Here is a 22,202-nt window from a genome sequence, read left to right as displayed (position 1 = left end):
TTTTTTTTTTTATGAAGGGTTTATTGTTCACTTGACAAAGAACCAATTACAGGAGTATAAACGACACTTTGAGTAGAAACTATAGTACAAATGTTTATAGAAACGTTTCACTAATAATTAAAAAAGAGACATACAAAAATCAAAATAACAAAGACATCCTCATGTCAGTGTGCAAAAAAGTTTATACAGATAAAAACGCTTCCATAGGAGGTTACACCTCGAGATAAATTATTTAAATAGCATATATCTACACAAATGACGAAAAAACTGAATAATTTATCAAAAAGGCACAAGAAATACATATTGCAAAACATATTCAAAACATCTCTTTAATCCTTTCCTGTTCGAGTTTCTTGTACTAGAAAAATATCTTATATACAGCATATGAATGATAATAGTCTTGCTTTTAAAAACGTAAGCCAACAAATGTATACTCTGTTACTAAAAAAAGTGTTTCTTGTGTGTTGCTGGCCTTAATAAAAACGATGAGGTAATATTTGTACATAAAGGGTTTCCTTTTTTTCCCCCCTTTGTCAAAAACACTCAAACTCAGGCATGTCATCATGCACACTGTGCAGAAAGCAGGATACATTTGTTTTTTACTTCACATAATAAGAAGTAACTGCATATATTTAGAGGATGTTAACCATAGAAGGCTGCTCATAATATTTAATGATAGCAAGATGCAGAGAGGAGCTAAAATTAAAACCTCTATGATGAAAGAATAATAAAAAAGAAAACTGGCCTTCACTATTATTGAGATTTTAAGACAAGGTTTTCGTATAAATTGTGTTCCAAGGTCTCCTGCTCAAAGTCTTTCTTTCCTGAGAAGAGTATTTTTTGGGGGGCCAGGACATTGTATCTGCAGCCAACAGTGTGAAGGGGACACCAGGAAAATTTAAATTAAATTCTGATTTTAATGTCTTCATTGCTATTCTCTTTTGGTGTCACACATGCACAAAAAACACAACATTCACTCTCTTCAATAAGAACAGTCATTCTTTACTGTCCACAGTCCCTCAACAGTTCCTTCACAGGGGATTACTTTCTGTTTTTGTTTTTTTTTTACCCCATCCTTAAAAATGTCTTTTAATGCTTTCTTCGTTCTGAGTACTGTATCATTCAGTCCACAGCAGATGTATGTTATTGCTCAAAATTAGTATAAAAATGTAAAAAAAAAAAAAAGAACAACTCTCTTCCCTTTGCTCCCTCATCCACAGAGGAATAACAGTTCAGTTGTGCAAAGCAATAAAATGTGGCCCTCTTCTGATGCAGATCAGCGCAGACAGACAAAGAGAGGCGATTTCTTCTTAGCAGAGCTGCACTCACAATGCGTGCAGTTAACTTTTCCTTTTAATTTGGCTTCGACTCCTGAGGTCCCTTTCTCTCCCCCTTATCTCCTTTGCTCAACATACCTCCATTGTGCATTTCTCAGAGGACAAATAATGAAACTGAAACTGATGTAGGCCTACGCTGATACATTCTTCCAGAAGGCTCTGTGGTGCAATTATGTATCTGGAAGACAAAGCAAAGAAAATACAAATTAAAAAAAAAGTCTAAGTGAAGAGAATTGTTTCTGAACTGTCTAATCTTTGTACATAGTCTTACCTCTACATTCATATTTGAGGTCTGAGAAGTAAACCATCTCCTGAGAGAAGACATACAAGCCTAGTCGCCCACCAGCATATGTCTTATCATAAATGTTTCCAGAATCCGCCATGATTCTCTTGCCTTCATACATGACCACTCTAAAAAATAAATACAATCACATACTGTAAGCTACTGTAAAAGTTGCGAAAGAATTACACAATTTCAGACATAAATCAGGTTTTGAACTCACCTAATAAGTCCAGTCTTGGGTCTGTGAGTTAGGTGCCATCTATAGGCGGTAAAGTCCTTCCAGCCAATGTTCTTGGGGTCGTGCCACAGAGTACGGACCTGAAAATCAAGAGTGGCAAGGATTGAAGTGAAAATAGCCACAAAAAAACGATGTAGCCTGAAACACTGACTCAAACACCATGCTCTCACCTGTCCTGCAGTGTCTCCGGTGTGCCACAGAGCGTTTCTGAGGTGTTCGCCAGGCCCTGTGGTGGAATTTACAACTTTGATTGACAAGCCAGAGTAGCCTTGAGCTCTGGTGGGTGTGTGGGACCAGTAAGTCTGTGTGATCTGTTTCCACATCACTGTGTAGAAGCGGGAGCTCGACTGGTAGCCAAACACGAACCCGGCATAGTCATCATCTCTGTCCGTGTTGATGAAGAACGTTCCACTGAAATCCACGGCACTGAACTCATCATAACCTGAATTGGAAAGATTGATTTGATTTAGGGCAGCCACTACATATAGAAATTATAACTGGAGCAACATGTTTCTCTGTCGGTTACATACCAACAGCAATGCCGGGATCGCAGTTGACAGTCTGCACCAGCTCCTTGCCTTGATGCCTCACCACCCAGTTGGGGTCAATCTGAGAGGTGCCTTTGGGATCCAGGGGAACCATCTGGAATCTGCGGAAGTCTGTTTCACTGATCTCAAAGTTCTCAGGGCAAACATCATGGATGTCCAGGACATTGTCTTGGTCAAAATCATCCTTGCAAATATCTCCACGGCCATCACCTTCAAGGAAAATTTGAATATGAAAATAGAAAAACAAAAAAATGAGAACAAAGATCCTTAAATTGCCACAAATAAGAGAGATTGTAACAGTTTTTTGGAAAGCTTACCATCAGAGTCCAGCTGATCAGGGTTAAAAGCCAATCGGCAGTTGTCTTTATCATCAGGAATGCCGTCATTGTCGTCATCATGGTCGCAAGCATCACCTTTGCCATCTTTGTCATGGTCGGCCTGGTTGGCATTGGGAATGTATGGGCAGTTATCCAAGTTGTTCTGGTGACCATCCTCATCAATGTCCTGGTTGTTGTCGCACTTGTCTCCAATACGGTCTGAGTCAGAGTCTACCTGCAAAAGAACCGCATTCCTTTTAGCAGAGGTTTTCCAAAGACGAGCTCTTGTTTTTCACCTGTCTTTTTATGAGAAGTGTTATCCTGTGTAGATGATTTTTGGGTATGCAAGCACTGTCCAGAACTGAGACATCTCCAGAAACTTTGTATTTTATGCTAAAGGTTATTTACCTGGTCTGGGTTGTGCTCGAGGGGACAGTTATCACAGTGATCTCCAACACCATCCCTGTCTGTGTCTCTCTGGTCAACATTGTACACATATGGGCAGTTGTCATTCTCATTCAGAATACCTGTTGAGGAAAAGTATATATTTTTATATATTTTTTAATCCTTAGCCTTCTTTCTAAGTAATTAGTTTGAGTTTGCAGAGATTGCTTACCATCACCATCAATGTCGACAGCACAGGCATCTCCCTCTCCATTGTTGTCTGTGTCTGTTTGATCAGTATTAGCCTCAAACACACAGTTGTCACAGCGGTCACCAACATCGTCCCTGTCTGCATCATACTGGGCGGGGTTGTACACTCTTGGACAGTTATCCTATTTTTATGGAAAAAAGAACATATTATGTAAAGGTGGGACATAGGTGAAAGAGTTTATATTGAAAGGAAAAACTGTGTTTCTAGCATTTTTCTTTTACTTTGGCTGTGATATAATATTCCAGAAGAATTTAACACTGCATTTTTCTTTCACAACTTTCCAAATCCACAAAAGAGAATTATGGGCAACCAGCCACCATATCCTCAATTCTGGCCTTATGTGAAAATTATACTTTCCACTGTGACATTTTGGTGAAAGCACGCAAACTGAAGCACTGTGCATTCCGATTGCCCAGAGGAAGGATGGCTGCAGTTGATTGCTATGTGTGGTCTCTAGGGAAAGCAGAGCTTTGGGCTGAAAAAACTCCCAGATTACTCACCCTATCATCGGGAATTCCATCATTGTCATCATCCTGGTCACATTCATCCCCAAGGCCATCTTTGTCATGGTCTTCCTGGCCAGAGTTGGGAAGGTTCGGGCAGTTATCCTACAAAGGAACAAAAGTGAGGTTAGGAAAACAATCATCATAATAATATAGTGCTCACGGATCATAACACCCTTTGGTGTTTTTGTCCATGTGGGGTATGGTTACCTTTTTGCAGTGATAAGTGGCGTTCTCCACACACGGCAGATCAGTGTTAGGCCATCCATCCAGGTCACTGTCCTCTCCACAAATCCGACCATTCCCGGCATATCCTGGCTTGCACTCACAACGGAACATTGACTCGGAGTAGACGCCCAAATATATGCAGTTCGCATTTTTATGGCAGTTGTGGCTACCATCCTTGCACGGATTGCGGGGAGTGCACACCTAAAGTAATTATAGAGGGTTAAAATACGCAAGCTGTTCATGTGCAAGCCCCAGCTGCAGCGAATAATAACAAACAAGCCACACCTGCTTTTTAGCAGTTGCCTGTTCCACGCCTCTTCCGAAAGGTTGGGGACCAGAGAAACGGGAAGGACAGGGGAGGCAGTTGTAACCTGGCTCAGTGTTCTCACAACGATGGATTCCATTGTGAGTATGGCAAGCATCTGGGACCTCTTTGCATTCATCAATGTCTGTGCAGGTAATCCCATCACCAGTGTAGCCAAGTGGGCACTTGCCACACTCAAATGAGCCATCACGGAAGCTGGTGCACTTTGTGCCAGGGAAGCATGGGTTGGAAAGGCAACCATCTGTGTCCAAACATAGTGTTAAACATTAGATGAATGTCATTGGATGATGTTGGATTTGTTTTACTTGCGTGCAAAGATTAGACGCATACCAATAGGGCAGTCCTGTTTGTTGCAGATTTGAACCATGGTAGCATCGCCAATGCAATCTTTTCCTCCGTATTTAGGCATGGGGTCATTGCAGAGACGGTTTTTTGTTTGGACTCCTCCACCACAGGTTGCAGAGCAGGTATCCCATGGCGACCAAGGTCCCCATTCTCCATTAACTTCAAAAACGAAAATCATATTATTATTCAGCACAAAAAAATAAATAGCTCAAAAACTTTGGTGATAGTGTCTAACTCACTAGGACAGGGCGACATTTGGCAGACTTTGGTGTGACGTCCCTCTCCTTGGCAGTCTCTGCCACCCATCTGCGGTGTGGGGGAGTTGCAGAGACGGATCTGTGTCATGACCCCTTCGCCACAGGTCACAGAGCATGAAGACCAGGGCGACCAGTGGCTCCAGCCTCCATCCTGCTTGACTGTAAAGTAAAGCATGCACAATCAATTCACTGCATTTTCAAGCAGTGAAAAAGGACTAGTTTTATGATGTTCTGTAGCTTACAGCGCTTGTCGCATTCCTGTGGGTAGCAGTCACGGGTCTGGACAGAGGTGCCCTCACACTTGCTGTTGATGCGGTCACAGGAGCGTCCACGCTGCTGGATTCCACGTCCACAAGTCACAGAACAATGGGTCCAGTCAGACCAGGCAGACCAACCACCCTCGGGAAAGTCACTCGCTATAATTGACAGACATGAGGTTTGAAAATTCTCAGTAAGATACCAGGACAGAATTTTTTATTTAATAGGTCTTAATAAGAAACGTACGTGTTCCACAGCGTGGGCAGCATTCCCCATCGGGCACAGTGGCATTGGCGCAGGGGATGAGAGGACAGGAGATTTTGCGACATATGGTTGCAGAGTTCTGGATGGGAGAATAGTTAAATGAGTGCAAACATAACAGCTATACAAAACAAGACCTGGCTGATCTTGTTCCAAGTCTAATTGCTGCATTCCAGAAAGGAATGATCTTATTAGATATGTAAAACACCTGCTGTGTTTATGAAGAACCTGCAGAGATCTTTATAAATACAGTCCTGCTAAACAGCCAAAAATAATATCACAGTACATGATTAGCCTTCACTAGAAGAACCCCATGCTGCTTTAATAATAATTTCTGACAGAATGCTATTGCTTTCAAGCAGGATAATAGTAATCACAAGGAAGGGTGCTAATGTGATCACTGTTCTGACATTATTGCAGCAGACAGCTGACTCCAAGGTTGTGTAAAGGTTGCATTCCTGGAAGTGTTCTCACACTCACCTGACAGGTGCACTCTGTGCAGCCATCCACTGTCCATTCATCTTTGTCGTTGTACTCAATGCCGTTATGGATGCAGACTTCATTGCGGATGATGATCTGATTTTTCAGTAACTCGCTATCAGTGGACTGGCAGAAGAAAAAAAAAAGAGAGCGTGAGTGAGAAGTGGGTTTGCTTGGGACAGAGGACGGAAAAGTTTCACTTTGCCAAGGTTCCAATACAAATGAATCACTGATTAAGACATTGCTGGAATCTACCGGAGCACTGCAAATGTGACTAACAGGCCAAACATATTTATGTATTCACTGGCGTCTCATTAACAAAATTGGCTGTGGACAGCCATTACAGTTACAAGTGGGTATGCACTAGAAATCTGTTAATTCAAAGCAGAAGACTGAAAAAGAAAGAGTGAATCATAGCAAAGAGAAGACATTGTTGCCTCTCTGAACTTACCACTTTTTGGAGTTCATTTGACAGCTGCTTAACAATCACATTGAGTCCCCTGAGCTCCTTAAACATACTGGTAATATCCTCACATGAGAAACCGCAGACAGTCTGGAGATCTGGGGGAGAACAGGCCAATGAATTAACTCAGCTCTTTGGGAAGAAGAGTTACTAGTGGACTAAAAATTCTAACACTACTTTTAAGAGAGGAGAGATCTCACCTTTGGATTTGTGGCCAGTATAATCGGTTCTAATGGCAGGACTGGAACCATTGACTGGGTTGTCCAGGGTCATCATTTGGGTTAATGCAGCTGCAAGTGAATAAGAGCAGAGTGGAAGAGTTGATTTTGATTCATAGCTTTGTGGTCAACATAGGCAAATCTTGCATTGATGGCATCAGTCCAGTATATATGGTAGTTTTTAATGCCGTCTCTGTCCCAGGGCTTTTGTCATTTGGAAATATAAACTAAATGTGACTGCATTGTAATAAAACGAATACCACTCCGATCCCTTTAACAATAGCGCTCTGGGTGGTGAGCCATATCACCCATATCATAAACCACTACTCATTATTAAAGCAGTTGTCTTTCAGTTATTGCATGTTTTTCAATCTTACCTCCACTTTTACATCCCTTATTGGTCAGTATGGCATCTAGAGAGGTTCCAAAGACAAAATGGACATTCTGGAGGACTCCCTTCAAAAAAAACAGGAAGAACAAAATACATAAATAATGCCTAAGATTAAATAATACCTATTCAGTATTAGTAAGAAATGTATTCCTCTTACCATAAACTTGTCCTTTACTGCCCCCTTTCCAATCCTGAGTCGGGCTCTATCTGCCAACTCCCTGGACAGTAAAGTTTGGATTGGCACGTCCAGCTCTGACACATTGATCTCTTCACAGCCCACAAAAAGCTGTGCCCTGTCGTCCTGGATGAACAACGTGAGGTTCCTCCAGTGCCCATTGGCCAAGCCGGCATCTTCGATGGACACCACCTGCAGCTGCCTCTCGGTGGAGTAGACCAGATCAAGAGTGTTCGCCTTCCCGTTAGAAATGATCTCGAAGATGGGGCCAGATCCGTCGGTCTTCTCGACTGTCAGCAGGCTGCCTCTAGTTTTCTTGGACTGCTTCAGGTTAAGTAGTAGGAGGAATCCCCGCTCGGCCTGGATGGAGTCGAGGAGGTCCCTGAAGGAGGCGTCGGGGACTGGGGGGATCAGGTCTGCGTTCAGGACCTTGTATGCGGGACTGTAAGGGTCTGCGCCTTTGACTAGACTCACTCCGTTGTGTCTTTTGCTCACCCTCGCCAGCTCAAATAGGTCATACACACTGTTATCATCGCGACTCTCTGCGGTCAAACAAAACAAAGGCATTGTTATATTTATATATTTGTTTTCTCTTCAAGACGAAGTGCATAAAAATAACGAAGAGCACAGAAGAAATTGGTTTTAGAGTTTATGTCTTTATTTTACGTTAAATTAACCCCAGATATTTCTAAATTATTAGTAATGTCATAACCACCATCCCAAAAAAAAATAAAAAATAAAAAAAGAGAAAAGGGGAATCTCCGCCCTTCTTACCTGCCAATCTGGCACCATCGCAACTCCAAAGCATCAACAGAAAAAAGATGCCACACAGCATCATCTTGGAATCTTAAAAAGCTCCTATTCCAACCAAAGAACAATAATTACTTTACACATAAGCCAGAGATGAAATTCAGATAAAAATAAAATAATGGCAATATAATACTAACCTTTCAATAAAATAGTTTAAAAATATTAAAAATAGAAAGAAAGAAAAAAGATCCTTGTTTCAAATATTGTATATTCCGTTCCTCTTCTACGCAGCTCTAATGACAGTTTAATTGGATAGCTGGGAAGTCTCCTCTTTTTATCCCGCTTTCTCCACTGATTCCACTGACCTGGGCTTCTGTCTTAACTTCTATTTAAATGCCTAAAGGACATTCCTGAGCTCCTGTTAGACCAATGGGAATCCAGCGCTAGAGACGGAGAAGGGACGGGCTTGTTATCTTACCTCACATCCAGTCAGAGTAATATCCGAGACGCACAGAGGGGAGAGACGAGAGAAAAAAAAGACGCATTCCTGAGCTGAATTTCCATCACCAGACAAATATTTTATCCACGCACCAAAGCCAAGACTTGGTGGTTTCCGGTCAGATAAAAGCTATAGTTTTAACAGATTTAATGATGTAATGTTGTTTTATTCCACTATGAGAACGATTATTTATTTTTAAATAATTAAGAATTAGGACATCTAAGGGAAGATGATTCATTCAATCAGAGTAGTAAAAATCTTAAATATGAATACTTTTTCAACATATATATATATATATATTCATTCTTCCTTGAAGTCGTTTATATTTATGTTAACAAAAGTGCTGCTTATTCGATGCCACGATTTACATCTTGTTATATATATTTTGACCACTAGAGGACTTATTGAGCTCAGAACACAGTGTACCGGGACTGGAGTGAAAGAGAAGCGTAACTGTCTTCTGGTGTGTCTGAAAAAAAAAAAAAAGTAAGAAATATTTAAAATATAAGTACAGCCGGATGATGTTAGTGAATTACAAAATAATAAATTAATTAATAAATACTAAAAACCTGAATATTCAATCATGTAAATATAAAGAGTTTCTTTGTCCCAGTGCAGGCTCCAAAATACCACAAAAACACTTTTACAGAAGTAATTGTGTCACACATTAACAAATAATCATAATGCTTCAAATATATTAAAAAATAATAAACTCAGATCTGCTTCTGCAAATATGTTTTCATTATGTAATTTATCAGCAATATTATAAGTAAAACATTTAATTTGAATACAATTCAGATTCCACTGTCAGATTTTCTGACAGTGCTGTTTGACCAGAATTACATATGACTATTATTTTAAAATAATAAACTGTACATTGAGTGAATACTTTTATAACTCTTTCCCACACTATGCAGCATTTTAATTAGCATTGCTGTTTGGTTCATAGTTTAGAGAGTAAAAGAAAAAATATTGCCTATGCTGTCCGACTGAATAGATGGTAAAAATGAGGGTTAAGCTATGCACAATGCAGGGATTTGCTCATTCCCTATTGAATTAACATGTAAAAAAAATATAGAAAACTTATTTAAGGCAAAGTTTTTAGATCCTTTTTTCCTACAACCCTGTGTTTCCCTTTGACTGTACCCCCCAGATCAAAAACTGTCTATGCTGAACATATTTCATGGCTGAGAATGTCATTTACCTTGAAAACACAAATCATTTACATCAGTGTTTTAAAACACTTAAAACTTTTAAAAATCATCATATTTAAATATGGATTGTTTATATTATCAAGGATGACAGTTAAATATGTCCTATTCCTAATGAACGCATTAATCAGAAAGGAAATGTAATTTAGCAAAGTGCACTTAAGCTGTATTAAATTTACAAAATCTTAACATGGGCAGTTCTTTTTCAAAAACAAAAAAAGATAAATCTAACTGAAAAACTCTGAAAAGCCACTTCCAACCATAGATCACAGTAGGTGTTTGTGATTATTTAATGCTTGAGCTTTTCTCGACATGTTTAATGCTCAAAAGTGGAAAATAATTGCAAGTTATCAGCAATTAACTTCAAGTTTGCCAAATCAGTTTCCAAGAAGGCATCAAGTTCTTCCCATCTATGCTCCAGTTTCTTAGAAATCCTGACATTGCTGCTCTGCATGGGGTTAAAGTTCATGGCTGGGCATTTAACCTCTGACTTCTTCCCTCTCCCTCTGTCCTTTTCCACCACTGAGTGAAGACAGATTTCTTGACAGAGGCTTTATTCAGGTCCTCTTTCACCACATAAGAGTTGGTGATTTTTTTTTTTTTTTTTTTGCGAAAATTAGTGTTTGCTAACTGAATCGCACCAGCTTGTGGAGCTGTGGACGCAGAGGAAAACTGGAAAGAGTTAGTGTGTGACTGAGACGAAAAGCTTCTGGGGAGACGGGAGAACACAGAGGCGCCTGCACGCTGGGATGACTTGTGCAGAAAAAACTAAGGGGGGAGCCGCCTGCCTAAAAATAGGCGGTGGGCTTCTGACCGTGATGAGACTCAACATGTGGGTGCCTGCTCCTCAGAAGGAGTACGCAGGAACACACATGTTCCATTAGCAGCGGGACTTTGGTGACATGTATGATTTACAACATGTAGCTGTCACCTTGGTGAAACACAAGCCCGCTGGAAGTGATGGAGCAGCATGCGAGGTTTCACAGGTCAGAGTGTTATCCGAGTGGAAAATGGCTTCAGGGCTGTGAAATGGGATCAAGGTGGGACAGTTTCATGGAAAAAGATTTCTGGAGGTGTCGTAGGTATCCCTCTGTGGGCATTCCTGTGAGCACACAGTGTGGGAAGATTTAATAAATACCTGCTTAGGAGAGTCAGAATGGAAACAGCCCATAGATAGCAAGTGTTTATCCTTACAGGGTTCCCCGGTTTCTGATTCCATCTGTTGTAGCTTAGGAACAATGTCAGTAGGTGGGAGTTTCAGTGCTTAATCACAGATGATGTCTGGATCAGTCCCGGCAGAACTAGCCCCGGATGTTTAGTCTGTATTTTCACTTTTTTTGTGGAAATAGCTGCATGTTCGTGCATTTTCATAAATTACCAGTTTTATTTAAACATCTTAGCAGGTTTAAATTCTAACCAATGAAGTGCATGTTTATACTTTAAACAAGGCGAGACCAGCCATGAAGCACGGAGAAAAGCCACTTGAAACAAACCAGGCTGCTATGTTTATGATGCAGTGAGGATAACTAAAGCTACACAGGCACTGCTGTGGAGTGAAAAACCTTAAGCTAAATTTCAGAGGTGGGTATTAAGAGAGCTCAAATGAGAGTAGCACTGCTTCAACATATTTTTACTCGAGAAATAACACAAGTTGGGTTAAAAGTAAAAGTATTCCTTAAGAAAAGCAGCTTCATTACATCTGATTTAATATTTTGGGAACAGAGGGAAGTTGTAAAGAAAGACGAGGTAGGCAGGCTGAGGGAAGCAGACAAATGAACATGAAGGGAGTTGAGGACAAAATAAACAATAATCAAGGGCAAAACACTGAGCTACAGTAACAGAAAAACAAGAATAAAAGCATTACAATAAAAAAGAACAAAAGTGGTAACAGAAACAAACCCAAAAACTCAAACAACTCAAGATCATGGCTGTAAGAGACTGCAAAACACTTAAGACTGAAACGCAGGTTTACTTTTCAGTGGGACAGGAACTCTAAATGTTGAGCTGGAACTACAGAGTTAAGTGGTTCAGAATCACTTCAAATGTACATGTTAGAGAATGACCCAGTTAAAGTTCAGACCTAAATCCAACTGAGAATCTATTGCAAAATGAGCTTCAGCTATTTTGAAGAAAATCTCTAGATGTACAAAGAGTGGTAAAGACATACTCCGAAAGACTTGCAGTTGTAATTTCTTCCACTTCGCCCTAATATTCAATCTCATAAAGTCCCCGTAAAATACAGCACTGCCGCCTGTTATAGTAATGTGCCCTCTTTAATGCTATGTCCGCAGTCAGATATGGTGACATCACTCTTAATTTGGTAGAGACCCCTGACTACAAAGCATTTCTTAAATCTTCATAGGATCTCAGATTGAGTTTACAGTCCAGCAGAGCAGCAGCTTTAATTTTTCTAGAAATTCACTTCCTTGAGTGATCCACTCAGACATCTCCTCTGTAGATCATTTCTGAAGAAAACTGAAAATAGCTGTGTAATCATCCAGTATGGTTAGGCCTCAATGTTTCTTCCAAGAAGAATAGAAGAAAAAAGACATGGCAAGTTCACGGGGAAACTACTGGGAAAATCTGAGACAGTTATTTCTGTCAAAGGTGCCTAATCCAAGCACTAATTGAAGGGTTTCAATGCAAGTTTGAGTCTGTTGTATTCAGTTTGAACGACTTTCGTGAGAAACGCTGTAACAGACATTAACAAAGAAACAATTGGTAGTTGTCACTAAAATAAAAGTCAATGATTTGGGCTTAAAACCTTTTTTTTTTTTTTTTTCAAAAGTGCAAAATATTTATTTGGAACGTCTTGTGGTGCAATAAAGAAATGCCTCTTTGTTTATCCACACCAAGCTTAACGGGGCTGCTTGGGTTTTTCCATCTTCAAAGTGGCATCAGGTTTGTGTGTCTGACTGCATAATGAAAGCATGCTTATAATCCAATGATGGACAGTTTATAGGCTTTGCTTGAGGTAATAAATTACTCAGCCAGTGAAAGTTATCAAACTGATGCATGACAGCTTTCACAAGACATTTACCTTGACAGCAAGCCAACAAATGTTAATCCCTGCAGTTTATTATTTTTTTTATTGAAGTGCGAGTATTCTTCAGTGGAAAGGTGAGAGGAAACCAGGGAGAGCATGTATTAACAGCTTTTTATTTGGCAACTGGCCTTGCTTATATGCATCATCGTTTGACTTAAACATCCAGAAACATGCCCAGGTGTGGAAGGTTGCGAAAGAATGTTTAAAGAAGGGAAAAAAACTGGACAGTGAACATGGAAAGACTGAGTAAGAGGGCCCCTGTGGCAACTAGTCCCACATAGAACAAGGTGAATTAATTATAGTTTGAAAATGTGGTACTCATGGTTAAGGTGATAAGTTTTAGTACTTTCACTGTGTGCCAATCAACCAATAAATACAATATAATACAGTTAATTTATTTCAGTAATTTCCTTCAAAAATGTATATATTATTCAGTCATTTATCTCATAGCAATAATTTTCACTTAAATGTTATGGGATAATCATGGTATGTCCAACACAATACAACATTATTGTGTTGGACATACCATCGTCCGACAGAATACCGCGGTATTTTCCTTGGTAGGAAGACAACTAATTTCAAATGACTCCTGTAGACACCAATCCACAAGAAGGGTAAGCCACAAAAGTTCATTGTTAATCATTCTGGGTGTTCACGGAGCATTTTATTCGGCTATTGTAATGGAAAGCGGGGTAGAGGGAAAAACTGGTATAAATTCAAGAGTCTGGTGGTTATTCACATGGCATGGACTGTGGCTCAAGAGCTCCAAGAGCAATGTTGGAAGTGTCTTATCTGGTCTGAGGAGAATAAGGACTGGGATGAAATGTTGCATTTCATTTGAAAATTCAAATCCCAGACTCTGGAGGAATATTGGGGAGGGACTAAATTAAAACTACGCGAGTCCCACAGGAGATGCTGATTATATTTTACAGCCGGATTTGACATATATCCATGCTGCCAAAAGTACCAATACCTACTTTACCCACTGTGGCGTCACCATGCTTCATCACAGTTTGCTGCAATAAACCCCTCAGAGACTGGCTCAGATGAAAGACATCAAACCCAAAAACAAAGCAAAGAAACTTTAACTCCTCAGAAGTGCCACAGTCCAATCCTTTCCATGCCATGCCAACCATTGATGAAGTAAATTATACATAATAATCTGACCGAGTACTGCATGTATATTCAAACTATTTTCCAAAGCTCAACATTTCTGTATTTAAATACTTTTTTATTGGTTTTGTGTAATATTCTAATCTTCTGAGAAACAGAATTTTGGGGTTTCCTCAGCTGTACGCTATAAAAGTAAAAATTAACATCTGCTTCACATTTTATGGATTAAATGGATGCCTCAATTATACCATAATTAACTGGGATACACTTGTACACCACATAGTGATATCAAGCAGAAAAGCTTAAGAGGTCTTATGGTGGAAATATCAAATGCTCTTCTGATGTGTAAAAAAAACAAAGTGTAGCGAACTGAAAAAGTGCAAAAAATATTCCTGTAATTCGTTCAGCTGTCTTGTCCGCTACACAGGCCAAAAAAACTAAAATGACTTGGACCTGTTTACCATCGTAAATCGTTGATCATCATCCGTGCTTGGCCCACTAAAGGCCATAAGGAAGCATGAATGCCAGCAATGATGGTGTCTGTGGAAAAAAACAAAACAAAGTATTCTCTGAATCTTCAATCTGGTGGGAAGGTTTTTAAAATGTTTTTTTTAGGTTCAATTCTAATAGTTTTTAACATCATGTTTTTAGAGTTCGTCAGTTCTGGTAAGTCAGAGTGTGATGATTGTGTTGCTTTTTACAAGCAGACATCAAGACAGCTGTGGCATTCTTTGGATGCCAGCTGTGCAGACGTGAACGCGTCGAACTGGTGGTGAAAAGCTCTCCAGCGTAGGTAACCTTTCTGGTGCTAAAGTGACTGTTTCACTGATAGGCTGACAAACAGGCCACATGCCACTCGGCTGTAAGACCTTTACTCAGTAATGATGAAGACACGTTTTACATGAGAACAATAGTGAGAAAACTGAGGTTCATCATGTGCTTGAGTTTACTTTTTGGAAAAAGTGCCATAAATATTTCTACAAGTAGTTTAAGGTTGCAGGAAATGTTCATTTCAAGACTCAGAAAGCTCTAAGCATGCAGCCTCAACATAAAATTTGACATAATTAGTCATAACAAATATCATTCTGGAAAATAAAATTAACTTTTAAACAATAATATAATATTCTACTTCATTCATATTACTTTATGTAGTAGGGAATAATCTGGATTTTTACTTCTTGCATTTTCAGGAGCAAGGAAATGTTTTGCTCATGTCATCTCATCACATGCACGGCTCTAAACCAGAGATCTGCAACTCCAAACCTCCAGAGTCGTTGTCCTTCAACTTTTTGATGCGTCCCTGGTCCAACACAGGATGCTAAGCCAATCAGTGAGTCATAAACTCACACACATATTTTAAAGTCTGTTCTCTGAGCTACAGGGAGCCAGTGTAAGGACATTAAAACTAGGTTGATGTGCTCTATCTTTCTGGTTTTAATGAGAACGTGAGTAGCAGTGTTCTGTATCACCTGCAGCTGTCTGATTGACTTTTTATGCAATCTTGTTGCAGTAATCAGTGCGACTAAAGATAAATGTATGGAAGAGTTTTTCTAGATTTTGCTGGGACTTTAGTTCTTTAAACTTACAAATGTTCTTTGGGTGGTAGAAGGCTGACTTTGTAATAGTATTTATGTGTCTTTGCGGGTCCATGCCTGAGTTCACCACTGCACCCGATATTTTTGGCCTGATTAGTTGTTTCTAGCTGTAATAACAGGGTAATAAGGCACTTAGTTTTTGTTTTGTCCTCATCATTAAAGTAGAAAGAAAATGTAGGTCACTCTTTTAATACACTTGACATCAGTAAGGTATTCTTTACTGACATGCATGTTCTCGAGATAGAGGAGAATCCAGTCAAACCCTCTGAAATGACCTCCATGAGAGCCCAGAGCTCCCACAGCTCTGCAGAATTAGTAAAAATGTGTGTGTGTGTGTGTGTGTCCTTGTGTGAGGCTGCGTGTGTGTGCATGTTTTAAGTCTCATTCAAAGAGTTGTTATATTCAGCTTAAGAGGACAAACCGAAAGTTAATGACATTACTTCATCCTCCCACACACACGCACGCATATATATAGTTCCAGTACAGTTAGTTATGCTTTTCTTGGCTCAGTTCACACAGATTTTAGGAAGTGTGTTCTTGGCAAAAACACCCTCAAGGATATTAAACTTCTACTAAGACTGTCTTCATGATGGCAGTAAGGTTAAGTCAAACTCTAAGCTCTATTGAACCGTCACGATTTTGAATCATTTGAATAAATGTGCTTACAGCCACAACACTGTGCCACTTTGCATGTTTCCCATGATATCATGAGTCTATAATGTTGACAATTAATTCTGTCCAAATAGCCCAGTGGAGTTCATTGTGAGCCCTTAGGGACATGTTCTGCTCTGAGTTGTAAGCTCCTAGTTTAAACACTTCCAGTGGTCTTCATTGGATACATTACAAGACCACTATGCTTGGAAATGCTGGGCTGTAGTAACCCTTTGCTGCTGAGGACATTACTGCTTTTTTGATAAAAATGTCAAACCAGATACCAGACTCACGATGTTTTATCTGCGTCTTTTCATCACTCACCTACTTTGTAAAATGAAGTGAGTGGAACTTAAGTTACTCGACGTTTTCTGTAAAAACGTTTTTTTCTTCTGAATTCTTCTCCAAGTGCTTGCAGCTTCTGTATAAAGACAAACACAAAATGAGTCCAGGTGGAGCTGCTCTGGAATGACAAGTATAAGGAAAAGCAAGAAGGTTCTGGGTTCGATTCCCGGCCCCGGTCTTTCTGCATGGAGTTTGCATGTTCTCCCTGTGCATGCGTGGGTTGTCTCCGGGTTCTCCGGTTTCCTCCCACAGTCCAAAAACATGACTGTCAGGTCAATTGGTTTCTCTAAATTGCCCCTAGGTGTGTGTGCATGGTTGTGTGTCTCTGTGTTGCCCTGCGACAGACTGGCGACCTGTCACCCTGGACAGGTCGCCAGAGGCGGGGTCCAGGGTGACCCCGCCTCTCGCCCGGAACGTTAGCTGGAGAGGCACCAGCAACCCTCCTGACCCCACTAAGGGATAAGGGTGTAAAGGAGATGGATGGATGTTTTTGTTTTGCTTTTATTTATTCAGAGGTAGGCGACAATTGACTTTGAAAATGCTTCCCTGTTCATAAACATGAGGCAATGTATGTCAGATATAAATTGGCTGTATTTTGAAAAGGGAGAACTAGAGGCAAGTGAACATCTCAGGAATTTTTCAAACCACAAGTAAACATGTTATTTTTCATTATCATTCCTTCTTTATTTTAGTAAATTCTAAAATTTTGACATGAGAATAAAGAAACAAAAAAAAAAGAGCAAATATTAAAATATGTTTTAATGTTATTTTTTGTCTACCGCTGGTTTAACTGTGGGGGGATCTGATCTTTACTTTATGCATTTGGACTTTGTTTTGTTTCATCAATGTTATTATTTCCCTCCCTGATTTCATGTCTCCTCTGTTTATTAGTCTCCTTTCCTCTATTCCTCTGCCTACATTCTGCCTCAGCTGTTCCTCATTTGTCTCTGATTAGCTTGTCTGGTTCTATTGTCATTTCCCAACCCTGCCTCTGTATTTAAGCTCCTGGACTTTCACTGTTCACATGGAGCTTACAATATTTTGCCAAAGTATTAATACTTCTTTAACATTTTAATGTTTCACTTTAATATTTTTTTCTGCAATTTTATACAAGAGCAACTTAAAGAGGTACAGCAGTGGGAATTATAAGGTTCAGAAAGTAACTACACAAACAATCTGTTTAAGTGGCATGAGTATTTATTTAGCCAACTGTCAATGATTTATTGCAGCAATGTAAAATCAAAGAAGAATTATGCTTGAAAAAATTCTCCACCAAAAAGTGAAACGTCTGGCAGCTCCTGTAACTCAAATCCAGGAAAACCAATGCCTTATAGAACAATATAATGGTGTGATTACAGGTGCAAAGTCTTTTGGGAAGTCCGTCTCTGGCAAAGAAAGGCACCCCCCTATGATTCTACCTTTAGCTGGAGATGGGATATTTTAAAGTGATGTGCAGAGTTTCTCCACATAAAGTGTTTTACATGCAGATCGAACAGCCATAACTTGGTTCCATCTGACCAGATAAGACAATGGCTTTGTCCCTTTATTCAGCATGTTTTCTAATCCATGCACAAATACATTGATGGTTTGCATGTTTTATTTTTTGTCAAAAATATCCATAATATCCCCTCCACTTAATCACGCACCACTTTGTCTTGGTCTATAATGTAAATACCAAACAGAACATGATAAAATGTGTAAACAATTCACAGGAAGTGCCTACTTTTGTACTTTCTTTATTGCTGTCACTGCCTTGGCATGAGTTGCTGTTTTTATTTGCCTGCCGTATATTAGGCACACGCACATGAAGGTGCGCATGTACAATTTTACACAGCTTTTAATACATTTTATGCTTTTGAGTTGCAGGGCTCAGTCAGTTAAAATTATTGCTCACGCACAATTTAAAACTGTTGCCATTCTTCTGTGGAAATACAAACTTTGAGTTGAACACGAGTATCTTAAAAAGTTCCTAAAGGTCTTCACAACACACAAAATATTCTGAAATATTGTACGATTCTTTCAGGAAATAAATCTGAAACTTGTTGGAAAAGTTTAAGACCCCGGGAACTATATCCCACAGAGGCGAGCTGTGTTCCTTGGATTGCTCTGTTGTCATATTTTGAGTAAAGTTATGAACTCAGAGACTCAAGATGTTTACTCTTTGTGAAAAATGTCACATGGCTGACCTTTTGCTATTACACTTAATATTGGTTATCATTATGCTTAGCTTCTTAAGGCCTCTGTGCGAGTCAACCTCTAGGATAAGCATTATTTGCTTGCCCATGATTAGAATTCTTTGCGTTGCGTGAAAGGCCGGGGTTTCCAGGCAAAGGTTGACCTGTCTCTGGGATTCCTAGCATTGTTACAGATGTTTTTGTTGAGCAAAACCAGATGAGACTTCAACGTTTTCCAGTAGCTATATTGCACAAATTAGCTCGAAGGCATACAGTTTACGTTCTTTCCTCATTTGTTCTGTGATTGATGCCTGAGTGAATAACAAACAAAAACTAAGCTTTTACAACCAGGGTGAATATTCTTAACTACAACGCTGTTTGGTTTCAGTAACTTGTAGATATTTATGAACTTTTGTGTATGAGAGATTTTTTGTTATAATTTTAGGAGTCTGGTGACTAAAACCACGAGCTGCAAATCTACATGCCCATTTTGTTATGGAGAGTCTTCCACCTACTGTCATTCCGAAGTCCTTTGTCAGGAAATGAATGAACAGAGAGGCTTTCAGGGTTACAGTGAAGAGGCTGGAGAAACACATTTTTCTTCTTTTTTTCCTGATTGATAATGATCAGAGTCCTTTTTAAAGATTTATTGATGCTCATGTGGCTACTTCCAGTCAGTGGCAGCTGGATTTGCCAAGTTGAACAGGAAGAGTATCAAAATTTTTTAACGTAAAAATAAATTTGCTGTCTGACAAGAAAGCGGTAAGCTCAGGAATTGATTGAGCTTAATGTGGCCCTGACCTAATAAACTTAAATGGCACACAGTGTCAAAAGTATTCACATCCCTTCATCTTTTTCACACATGTTCATAGCTACAAACTTTAACGCTTTTTTTTAATGGAATTTCACGTTGTAGATATTTAGGTTTGGTAAATGTCAGACGGGAAGTTGTATTCCTTTGGCCAGCAGTGAGTTTAGATTTTGAACTGCTCCATTTTCATCTGTTAAGCAATGGGCCTAAAGGAAAAAGAAGTTTGGTCTGATTTTAACTTCACAAAGTGAGGGGGGAAAGGTACAAGTTCTGGTGAATCTAAACTTCTGGTTTCAATTGTCAATACATTAAATGTGTGGCTGTGCAGTGACAAAATGTGAGAAAGACAAATAAGTGTGAATAGTTTTGCAAGGCACTGTAACATTTTTTTTATTATTCTGCTAGCATTCCCTGTCTCTCTGATCTTTTTTTTTTCTCCCACTCTTTCCATCATTCACCTATTTGGACTACATGTCAGTGGTTTTCATATTTTGGATGAACACATTTCAGTCATCGCCATCACCAACAGAAGCTGGTTTTGGTGTCTGGGAACTCAGCCGAAGAATGTACCCAAACACAGATTCTGTCTTTTAACATTTTTTCTTTTTTAACAAAAAACAAAAACCCATTTTGTTCAAATGGAATATGTTGCCACTGTGCCTGCATGAGTCTCCAACAGCTTGGCGATCGCTTAGAGGAAGTGCTGATTCCTGTTTGTAGCGCGACATCTTGAGAACACATCATTGTGTTCTCCTCAAGTGCTCTTTCTTCAGCTCTGGCTGCAGGGGGTCGATGCTTCCATCAAGCTTTAGGTTCACATAAAGATGAGTTACTGCAGTTTTAGTGGTATTCTAGTCTTTTCAATGTAATATTTAAGTTGTAATTGGATTCGTTTAATCAGGCAGTACTGATCGAAACAATAACAGAGCAGCAAATGGATTAAGAGTTCCTTGAACCATTTGCTTTGTTATAACTTTTGACCTGAATCTAATAAAAGGGTCAGCATTTTCAATACCTTTGCATGCATGTTCCATGTTTATATGTGAATTTGCCCCGTTTTTTTGTTTCCATTTTCAGCTGATGGGTTGAGCGGTGCTTGGAATAAAGGGGACTGAATACAAACGCAAGTCACTCTTCTCATATTTTATTAGATTACACATTACTTTGTGTTGCTCTATATCTTACATTTTTCATGTCTTTGCTCTGACAAAATGTGAAAAAAATTCAAGGGGTATAAATACACATTTTTACAAGATACTGTGACGTACGGTGTGTTGAAAGACCTTTAGATGAGCATGACTTGTGTACAGCCAGTGATCTGGGCAGCATCCATGTTGTGAAAGCAAATTTCTGCTGAAGTCCAACAAAGTCTTTTTGCAAGTCTCCAGGGGAATGTGCATCACTTCCAGTCATTCGTAATCAGGGACATGCCGGCGCAGGCAGATGTTCGATGGAAGACTCACAACTGTAATTTATGTAGGTGATACACATCACATCAAAATAACTGAAAGCTTACCATATTGAATTTATTGGTAGAGGTAGTCATTTAATGACATTTTATTTCTCCATCAATTGTTTTGTTTTGCAAAAATACATTTTCAGTCAACAAATGGAGCACTTACTTAATTTCAGCTGTCTGAAAACAATTACAGGCTGATATCAGCTCAGCTTGACTTTTGTATATGTACGTATGTGGAAACAGAGGAGGCAGAATGTGGGGGTGGTCGGGCACTATGTGAGCTATAAAAAGAGAAGAAAAGGAAGAACATGTTGAACTCTCACCATGAGTTACTAAACATGAAGAATCTGAGGAATTTTCCATATGTTCCCAGGGCTCCTCTTGTGTCTGACTGAAAAAAGAAACAACTTCCCAGAATAGAGGCTAAAACATTGCCTCAATGGTCTATCACAGTGACGGGAACCCCGTTTTCCGTCCCGTACTCCTTGTTCTTTCCATCGTCTGGCAAATTGGAGGTTCCCCTTGACTGCTGGTGTTATAGGTCTTGATGTCATGTCTGAATATTTATGGTAAAGCTGAAGCTATGTCTGTGGAGACCAAATATTGGTTTTCTTTGGGGTTTTTCCACCCCACTTTTGGTGCTCAACCCTCACAAGATTATAATGATTTACCAAAGGCAGGGATGTTTTATGTTGCCATGTGGAAAACTTGTGAATTTGGGAGAAATTGTGATAATGTTGATCGAGCCTTTGCCTATAGCTTGAACACTCTGTTACATTTACACTCACTTCATCCTAAAGCAGCTATGGATTTTACAGAGCCATAGATAAAATGAGCTCCATGTAAGTCAATCAGGATAGTCTGATTTTATTTTTCTCTGCATTTGCCTCATTACTTACTGTTGAGTTGTTTTTTTAAAATCTCCAGAATGATGGATAACAATTGTATTTTTTTATTAACCTCTCCAATATAAAGGATGTTTCTCTCATTTTCTGTGTTGCATTTCCTTATTCCACTTTTATTGCATCCAGGACTAAGTCTAATTCCAAAAATCTGAGGATGCATTAAACAGATGGTTCTAGACAGAAGGAACCTCCAGCAGGAGTGTTCAGAAATAGCAAAGGATGTGTAATGTTCCAAATCACCAGACGGGTCAACGCTCCTTTCATCTGACTGCTCCGAAGGCCAATGGAGAGGAGAGGAAATCAGTGGATCCAGTAAAAGTTTGTTTTTTTTCTTTCCTACAGCTTGGCTTCACTCACTAAC

General features: G+C 39.5%; 1 protein-coding gene across 1 annotated transcript; it reads right to left on the bottom strand.

Annotated features, from left to right (window-relative positions):
- thbs1a (thrombospondin 1a) lies at positions 1-8,798 on the bottom strand. Its single transcript, XM_015008251.2, has 22 exons — positions 8,230-8,798; positions 8,057-8,140; positions 7,265-7,824; positions 7,094-7,172; positions 6,699-6,788; positions 6,487-6,596; positions 6,036-6,161; positions 5,541-5,637; positions 5,279-5,452; positions 5,019-5,195; positions 4,765-4,938; positions 4,395-4,675; positions 4,092-4,310; positions 3,879-3,986; positions 3,340-3,499; positions 3,132-3,250; positions 2,724-2,958; positions 2,389-2,616; positions 2,029-2,300; positions 1,841-1,938; positions 1,609-1,748; positions 1-1,515 (listed from the first exon to the last, which is right to left on the bottom strand). Exons 2-22 carry the CDS (start codon positions 8,118-8,120, stop codon positions 1,508-1,510), a joined length of 3,519 nt encoding a protein of 1,172 aa, XP_014863737.1. The 5' UTR covers positions 8,121-8,140; positions 8,230-8,798; the 3' UTR covers positions 1-1,507.
- Between the last annotated feature and the right edge of the window lie 13,404 nt (positions 8,799-22,202).

The sequence above is a fragment of the Poecilia mexicana genome, unplaced genomic scaffold (assembly GCF_051168715.1).
Source record: "Poecilia mexicana isolate PSO_F unplaced genomic scaffold, ASM5116871v1 scaffold_22, whole genome shotgun sequence".
Lineage (NCBI taxonomy): Eukaryota > Metazoa > Chordata > Actinopteri > Cyprinodontiformes > Poeciliidae > Poecilia > Poecilia mexicana.
This window is presented reverse-complemented; position numbering and strand designations above follow the sequence as displayed.

Bases quoted from the DNA above. Each gene is read 5' to 3' on its own strand.
- thbs1a (XM_015008251.2), bottom strand. From the start codon at position 8,120: ATGATGCTGTGTGGCATCTTTTTTCTGTTGATGCTTTGGAGTTGCGAT. The intron at 5,196-5,278 runs GTAAGCTACAGA...TTTACTTTACAG, and splicing joins ACAGGAATGCGACAAGCGCT to TCAAGCAGGATGGAGGCTGG. The intron at 4,311-4,394 runs GTGTGGCTTGTT...TAATTACTTTAG, and splicing joins AGGCAACTGCTAAAAAGCAG to GTGTGCACTCCCCGCAATCC.